This window comes from Ixodes scapularis, unplaced genomic scaffold (assembly GCF_016920785.2).
Source record: "Ixodes scapularis isolate PalLabHiFi unplaced genomic scaffold, ASM1692078v2 PGA_scaffold4__175_contigs__length_147842914, whole genome shotgun sequence".
NCBI lineage: Eukaryota > Metazoa > Arthropoda > Arachnida > Ixodida > Ixodidae > Ixodes > Ixodes scapularis.
In genome coordinates this window covers 84,729,858-84,737,784 of record NW_024609879.1, presented here as the reverse complement: position 1 = coordinate 84,737,784, position 7,927 = coordinate 84,729,858, and the positions used below count along the sequence as shown (strand labels likewise).

General features: G+C 48.2%; 2 protein-coding genes across 3 annotated transcripts; both read left to right on the top strand.

Moving 5' to 3' along the window:
- Positions 1–216: 216 nt before the first annotated feature.
- Positions 217–4,214, top strand: LOC115329336 (bromodomain-containing protein 4). Of its 2 annotated transcripts, XM_040216279.3 has the most exons (4): positions 217–749; positions 1,013–1,244; positions 2,420–2,730; positions 3,712–4,214. In XM_040216279.3, exons 1-4 carry the CDS (start codon positions 304–306, stop codon positions 4,094–4,096), a joined length of 1,374 nt encoding a protein of 457 aa, XP_040072213.1. In that variant the 5' UTR covers positions 217–303; the 3' UTR covers positions 4,097–4,214. The 2 variants fall into 2 exon arrangements, with proteins under 2 accessions (XP_040072213.1, XP_029846757.2); XM_029990897.4 differs by lacking the exon at positions 3,712–4,214 and having other exon boundaries at positions 2,420–2,960.
- Positions 4,215–4,616: 402 nt separating this feature from the next.
- LOC120844490 (protein FAM161A) lies at positions 4,617–6,552 on the top strand. Its single transcript, XM_040216280.3, has 2 exons — positions 4,617–4,711; positions 6,137–6,552. Exons 1-2 carry the CDS (start codon positions 4,622–4,624, stop codon positions 6,434–6,436), a joined length of 390 nt encoding a protein of 129 aa, XP_040072214.1. The 5' UTR covers positions 4,617–4,621; the 3' UTR covers positions 6,437–6,552.
- Positions 6,553–7,927: the final 1,375 nt, after the last annotated feature.

The following is a 7,927-nucleotide window of genomic DNA, read 5'->3' as shown; positions in this document are numbered from 1 at the left end:
GGTTCAACCTTTATCATAAATAAAAATAATATTTAATTAATATTAAAATTTTTTATTGAAACGCATCGCGCATTTTATTTCTCAAGAAAATAGACGTTTAGTTTGCTGCGGTCTCGCACTTGTTGCTATGGTAACCAACCGATGCATTGCGTCTCCTGCCAACTCCTGCGTCCCGCCAGCGCTCGCGCTATTTAAACCGTAAACGGGCATCGTTAGACGACTGTACGACTGACGACAGTACCAACAGTGGCACGTTGACACTGGGAGGCACCCGTCCTGGTCCTGTTCAGTTTTCCGACGGCCATGCTGCCTTCCCGCCGCCCGAGCGACAACCTCGGCTACGGAAGGATGAAGCTGACCGAACGTCGCCGCCTCGTGCTTGGCGACGTTCATATTTCGCTCGAGACACGAGGGGAGCTACTCCGACGCATCGACGAGATATACGCCCAGCTGTTGGCGCTGACCAACGGGGACGGTGACAGTACAAAATTGAACGGCGCTGCGGCACCCTCGGCCGCTAGTCTCTCGCCCCCACCAACTGAGGACAGCGACGGGCCCTTCGACGGCGACGCCACCCTGGTTCCGAGTCCTCCACCCCTGGAGCCGAAAGGTCCTTCCCCCGTCCCTGGTACATCTACGGGACATCGTGACGTTCTGGAGACGTCCAGGGGACCTTGTGTGCCGTCTGGGCCCGTTCCGAGGACTCGGACTCGAAGCACCGGTCGCAGATGTGAAGGCAAGCAGGCGGCGTAAGTGACTCTCTCCCAGAGGTAATGCATGGTTCGATAGGCGCCTTGGGGGCGCCAATAGGACATTGACATTGGGTTGTTCTGAATGTATACGCTCGCAATGTATACGTTGTTGAAGCTGATGAGCTAGCTTGCTCTCAGAAGCAACGAACTATCTCATCTGTGGCCGCAGTAAATACATGTCTTTAATTCAAAATTTAATTTTTGACGAATTTTTGTTATTATTGATTTGGCACGTTTGCGGTTCCCTTTGCTTCCCACAGGGACGGCGCCCCACCCGTTCCTGCTGGTGGCACGGCTGCGCAAGGAGGTGGGGTCCGTCGAAAAGAGGCACGACAGCAGCCGCAGCGCGCGCCTTCTGCGGAGAAGAAAGTGGACGCGGCCCGAGGGACCAGTGTGCCGTTCCGCGCCAAGCCTCTCCCGGTCCGTATCCTCGCCGACTCATACAAGCAGCAGAAGAGAGCCGAGGAAGAAGTGAGGCAGCTCAGGTCCAAGGTATGCATCTACTACTACTTCATATTTTCACTGAATTGGTGGTACCTCTCTTCTCTTGGCAGAGGAGGGGGCTGACTGGTTAACACATATATGTTAACGCATCGGAGCACGGGTAGCAAAAGCTTTAGTTGCAGAACCCAGACATTCTGGGCTCGATCCCTGCCCGTTTCAACCTGGACGGCCAAGCGTTGTACCAGTGTGTGGTAGTGTATTGCAACTGTGTGATGCAGCATTTGACTCCAAGCTAAGGGTGGTACCGCTCTGGCAACATTTTATCTGCAGTGAAGACGCTGGGTGTTCATTATGGCTGACTAACTTCCTGCTGTCTATACATGCATACAATGAATCCCGATGGGGAGCATTTTAAGGAAAGTTTTAAGGCCTTGCACATATTTATTTTCTACAATTTGCAAATGTTGGTGTGTGGTGGGGGTGGTGGGGGAGGTAGGTGTTTTGATCATTGCAAGAACAGGTTAGTATGAGAGGGTGTGCTGCTACAAATGTGGGATAAGGCGGTGAACTCTCATTTCGTATCGAAGATCCGTTGCATTGCTGTTGTCTCGGCGCATTTTTAGGCATCAGTTTCTTTAATAAAAAAAAAGTCTTGCAATGCTGTTATAACTTAGCCCATACTCGTTGAGCATAGAAAATTCTGAGCAACCAGTGCTGATTCTCCTGGCACAGCACTGCATGCCCATTTTCGCAATAATATTGAAATAAGTACTTCTTACAGCAGACATGAAAAATGGCATTGCACGTACGATGTGCACGCGCACCGGAGCGCCTTGGCGAACCATCGGTGTTTCTAGCAGGCTTAATTTATTACACTCGTGCTTGTTCCCTTACAGGAAGTGTGTCGACTATAGGGGTCGAACCTCAAACCTCTTTGCACGTATTGCTGGCTCGGTATTTTAGATGCAAAGCGACATCGGATCTCCAGATGGCAGGTTCAGACACCGGTCAAGCCCACTTTCGGACGGGCTTTTTGCAAAGAATTCTCCGTGTAACCGAGTTTTCAGTTGCACGTTGAGAGATCCCCAGGTGGTCGGCAATGAATCCTTCGAAACGCTGGAGCATTGTGGGTTTGCCCCGTGAACTCCACTTTTAATTGTCGCTGCATATTGAAAGCGTTGTAAAATGACAGGTGCATTACAGATCCGTCGCCGTCTCTGCAGGCATGGGCCAAGGAAATGCTGAGGTGTGCGGCGATGCCTTTCTCCACCAGAAGGCCCATGTTCCAGCGGCAGTGCTCGGACCCCGTTCTAAATGTTCCTGTTCGCGAGACTCTCTCCAGACCTTCACGACGGGCACCGCCTGCTACTGACGTACTCCAGGGAGACTGCAGAAAGGCGAGGAGAAGCCGCAGCTGCCCCAAGCTCGACCAAAGGACTCTTCCTCCCGAGAGTCCAGTAAAACCACCATACATGAGCACGCCTGGGAAGATCAAGCCGAACACCAACTTGTTGCTTCGCCAGCAAGCAGCCCTGTAAGTGCACTACAGCTTAAGGCTGGTTCGCACGCTTGCAGCTGCTTACGGCAGAGTGCAATACAACTTTTTATCTCCCGGGTATCCATGGAACATTTGCGATTTCTGCAATTTCGAAACAATGTTGTAAATGGCTATGTCTTCTTGATAGTATGTATGTTGGTTCTCGCAAGTACAGCAAAACCTTTGCTCTAGTTAAATGCGTTTTCAGGGCCACCTGATAGATGGCGCCAGCGTGCCAGTGGGTTCCCTCAAGATCAGAAAAACTCTACCATAAGCGAACTTTGATGTCTGAACTGGCCTTTACGGCCAGATGTTGTAGAGTTGATTCGCGCATTTGACTTTGTGAGTGACCTTTGTGAGACTCTTTAGGACGAGGACATGCTGATGTTTTATCCCAGACCTAGTGCATTGTACCTTTGTGCGACTCGTTATGACGAGGACATGCTGAAGTTTTGTCCCAGGTCCAATATCTTCATAAATTTATTCACAATTTTTTTATCATAGGTTCGGAATAATCCTGACAATATTAAGAGTGGCAATTTTTTTTCATAGCGAAAGCATAAATTTAATCTCGCAAATAATGTAACACTTCCAGTGTAGTTCAAAAAATGTCTGCACATTGGGAGCTTTCCAGGATTACAGTAGTGGCATGGCAAGGGTTTTTTTCAGGGGTGTTTTGGATCATCTCAGAAAAAAGAGGGGGGGTTCAACCTTGAACCCCCTCCTCCTTTCCATCTACGCCGCTGCGCAACTACCCAATAGATAATGCCCATGTTTTCCCTCGTCGTAAGCAGTTGCCAATGCTGTCGTACACTCATACCCAAATCTGTGCCAGCCTCTAGAACATCCACCATGGGTAAAAAGAGAGCCTGCAACGCAGAGGGTTACAAATGGATATGAAAATGTGTCTGGATCCCGATGTTCATGCATGCACCCAGCCCTACCTATACGCGGTCTTGGTCGTACGTTTGTTTGCAGAGAGCGGCGGAGGGAAGAAGAAAGGCGAAGGGACGAGGAGGAGCAGCGGGAACGCGTCCGAACCCTCCGCAAGTCCCGGGTGGAGCTCCAGATGCGGGCCCTCGCGTGCCGCCTTTCCAGGCCTTGCAGCAGCGACTCCATCAGAGACAGGCTCAGGGCACATAGGTCGGTTAGGCTGTCGCTCCTCGAACTTGTCTTGTCGCTCCTCGAACCTGTCTTGTCGCTCCTCGAACCTGTCTTGTCGCTCCTCGAACTTGTCTTGTCACTCCTCGAACTCGTCTTGTGTGGCTGTCCTTCCAGGGTTCAATCGATGTCCACCAACCTGAGAACGTGTCAAAGGCTGCTTTTTGTGCGCTCTCGAATCTCTTCATGCTGCCATAGATAAGAAACTTGTTCCTATGCATGGGGACAGAATAGAAAGAAAACGGTCTGTTTGACGCTGGTCTCGTCAGATACGACGCTACATGTACACAAACCTAAAAGCTTCTTGGGGACGCACGCCGGAAAGTAGATCGGAAGAGACTCGCTACCGTCCGTGCGTGGCGGCATCAACCAGATGGTTTCTTTCCGGTTTTCTCCCTCTGCATTGGAATGTGTTTTTTCTTTAAAATTTGAAAAATTTGAGTATCCTAATTGGCGTACCTAACTTTGTCAAAGGTTTTTGCACTCGCTGCATTTATTTGTACTTCTTAATTTTTTTAATGACAGAATAGCGCTCTTGAATACCCTGGAGGCACGGTTTCCCCGCTCGTTCTGTATGTTATATGGTCCCATGTTCGTACACGTCTTGTCCTGTGACACATGTGTTTCGTGACGCATACATCTCGTGTCCTTGACCGTACGCATCATGCATATAGTGTCCTACGATTGTGGTCTAAAGGAAGGCCGTTTCACTTCCAGGATGGCAACCATGCAGCGTCTTGAAGACTACCGCCAAGAGCTCCAGGACATCCAGGATCGCGTGTCCAGCAATCCTCTGCTGGTGGAGAGACAGGCCCTGGTGAGTGGTGCTAGACACAGCTGCTCGCAAGAGCAGGAATTTGCCTATATAAATGCCTTGCGGTCCATGAAATATGGAGCATGTAGATCATCGGCAAAGGATCTGTTCTATACTCCGTTTCGCCCCTCCACGAACCTTACTGAACGCTACGAGCCATCGCATCCAATCCAGCACTGTAAACGTGTCGTGTGACACTGCACCCCACGTGTCGCTGCTCCCCTCGTAGAGGTCGTTGTACACTCGCGTACCCTTGAATTGGCTTCAATGGCTCGTAGCGTTGTCTGCGGTTCATCGTAGGGTGAAACTGATTTCACTGCAAATGTCATTGAGATGTATAGAGTTAACATTGCTTCTTGACAAGTCTTGTTGTCAAAGACTAGCGTATTCGAAGCTTCAAGACGCCCCAAAGTTTTGCTTGTGTTGAGGCCTATGCACATTCTTCATGCTGCAGTTATATTCTGCTTTAGAGTCGGGCTCTAACATTTGAGCATAGTTGTAAACCCGAGACTGGGGATACGGACAAGGGACAAAACACAGAACGACACGGACGAAGTCCGTGTCGTTCTGTGTTTTGTCCCTTGTCCGTATCCCCAGTCTCGGGTTTACAACTGTCTGTATCCCCTTGTCCGTATCCCCTTGAGACTTCGTCCGTGTCGTTCTGTGTTTTGTCCCTTGTCCGTATCCCCAGTCTCGGGTTTACAACTATGCTCAATTTACACCAGCTAGCCTGCACCCTCACCACTGCTTCTAACATTTGGATTTGAGCATGCTTGAGTGGCGCCATCTGTCGGCCACCCGACAGATGGCGCCACTTCTTAACTTATATTTTGTGCACCATTCATCCTTCGGTCATCATTTCGAACTAATTCTAAGACTGTTTCTCACAAATAGTGCATACATTTGATCTTGCGAAATCGCTGCAAAAGCTCAAGTCTCGTTATAGGTTCCAGAGCCTTTCGATGGACATAAACAAACCTGTACTAGTAAACCAAATTGCAAGTCGCAATAGTGTTTTTCCTCGAGTTGTAATATAGTACAGCTTGTTCCCCGTGGGTTAGTTTGATTGGGTGAAATGAATGCTGAAGCTCACACCAGCAATGAAACATGCAAAATACTGAGTTTTTCTAGACTATCTGCTCGAATGCAAGTTGTAGGGCATGTGATATCTCCCCACTAGTGAGCGCAGTAAAATGTAAATGCTGGTTTTGGCGAAGCCTTCCTTCGCTGCTTTCCTTTTTTTTTTTTAATTCTTTTTCAATGGCTTTTTGTAATTTGGCGTTACATGCCGAGCGTTTCGAAATGTGTTTAGTTTGGGTGCCTAAAAAATGAACGGCCAAGCTCCCTTTTAACGAGGCTTTAGGGATATCAGGCTTAACGATGCGTCACCAATATTCCAAGTTCCGGCAATGCATTTCTCCTTCGTAGTACGGAGCCCAACGCCTCCTGGAACACCAGTACGAGCGAAAGCTGCAGGAGCTGGGCCTCGACCACCACTTCCAAGAGTCCAAGGCAGCGCTGCACGTCCAAAGACGTAGGTCGGGGTCGCTGGACTCTCGCTCCGTGGCGTCTGGCTCATCCGCGGGGTCGCCACAGCGTTCCAGGAGAGAGGCGCCTGCCGCCGACCTCGATGCACGCCCTCGGAGTGCATCCTTGCGCTCTTCGGCCGCTTCCGACGAACAGAGCGACACGGAGAGCGCCCGCGGAAGTCACCCTGACCTCTCCTAAGCATCTGGAGAAAGGGAGAGTGACCGGAAGTCTGCGGTATCTGCGCCCAGTTCCAGCATCCGCACGACAGCTTCGACCTGATGCGGATCCCTTCGTACGATTTTAATTTAGTGATTTGAAAGATGTGTTTTTTTTTTTTTTGGGGGGGGGGGGGGTTGGTACTGGGATAGTTGTGTTCGCATTTTGTACTTTTTATTCTTTTCAGAGTACCCGGTTAAGCCTATTCGGGTGGTGAAACTAGTAAACAAACAAGTGCTGTATGCAACTTATTTTTAAATGACATAATTATGCAAAACTTCAAGCCTGTTTGTGAAGCACCCCATGCATGCAGCAGTGCAGGTAACGTACAAGGCCCGTTTGACTTGCTGTGATATTTTTTTTAATTCTTAGGTCGTGAAAGCTACACTAGCACGGTCTGTGCAGGTGATATACGGCCAGGGGGACATGGTATAGGGGATTGGTAGTCACGATGTGAAAGATAATTTAACTTTTCTTAATACCTTTCATTGGTCAAATACAAAACCTTTTACTTCGTGCAACCGAGAGGATGATTAACAAATTTGAGTTAATTATTCATGTATTGTGACGATTATACCCCTATATTAGGTCTTCCTGGCCATGAACCTTGCCTGCACAGACGGGATTACTGTATTTCGTTGTTTTTTTAGAAAAATCGGGACCCTCTAAAAATTCCTGTATCATGCGTTCCGTGTCCAAATGTTTAGAATGGATGTATGTAGACAAAATATATTTGCACAGTTCTTTTTTTTTTTTGTGCTTGACAAACATAATTAAGCTTATTTGGTGACATTGAACAGAATGTTCTGCACAAGTTTTTCTACAAATTTTAGCTGACATTTGGTGAACAAAGGTTTGCAACGGATGTACATATGTGCAGTATTTTTAAGTATAAAATTGATCTCTGTGCCTTTAGATTTGTTTTATCATGCGTATTTCTAAGTTAAATAACACTAATCTATTCTTCTATTGAGTCTGTTTTTATTGGGCCTATAGCCGACTGGCACAGGCATATATATACCTGTGACAAGCGTTTTGTAAAAATGGTGTTGGATGAGCAATTTCGCCGAATATGTGGAATAGGACATTTGCCTACGTAAAATTCCGTGCTATATGCGGCACCGGTACGTCTGAAAGCCCGTCCAAGCGGGAGACTTCAAAAACCGTAAGGCTATACACTCTGACATAAATTGTGTGGCAATCCACTTTCGTACCTTGCGAAAGTGGATTGCCGCACCTTTTGCGCCTTGTTGTGTCCTCTTCTCTGCTTTTGTCCTCGTCTTTGTTGCGCACAAGATTGTATAAGATGTCAAACCAACTCGCCCAAACAACCACTCTTCACTTTCGTACTTTTTTTTTGAGGGGGGGGGGGGGGGGGGGGGAAGAAAGGAAAAGCAAGGAGTGTTTTTTTTTTGTTTTTTTTTTGTGTCAAATCTTGTTTGTGTCTTTTACGGGGGCCTTGAGCATGCTCAT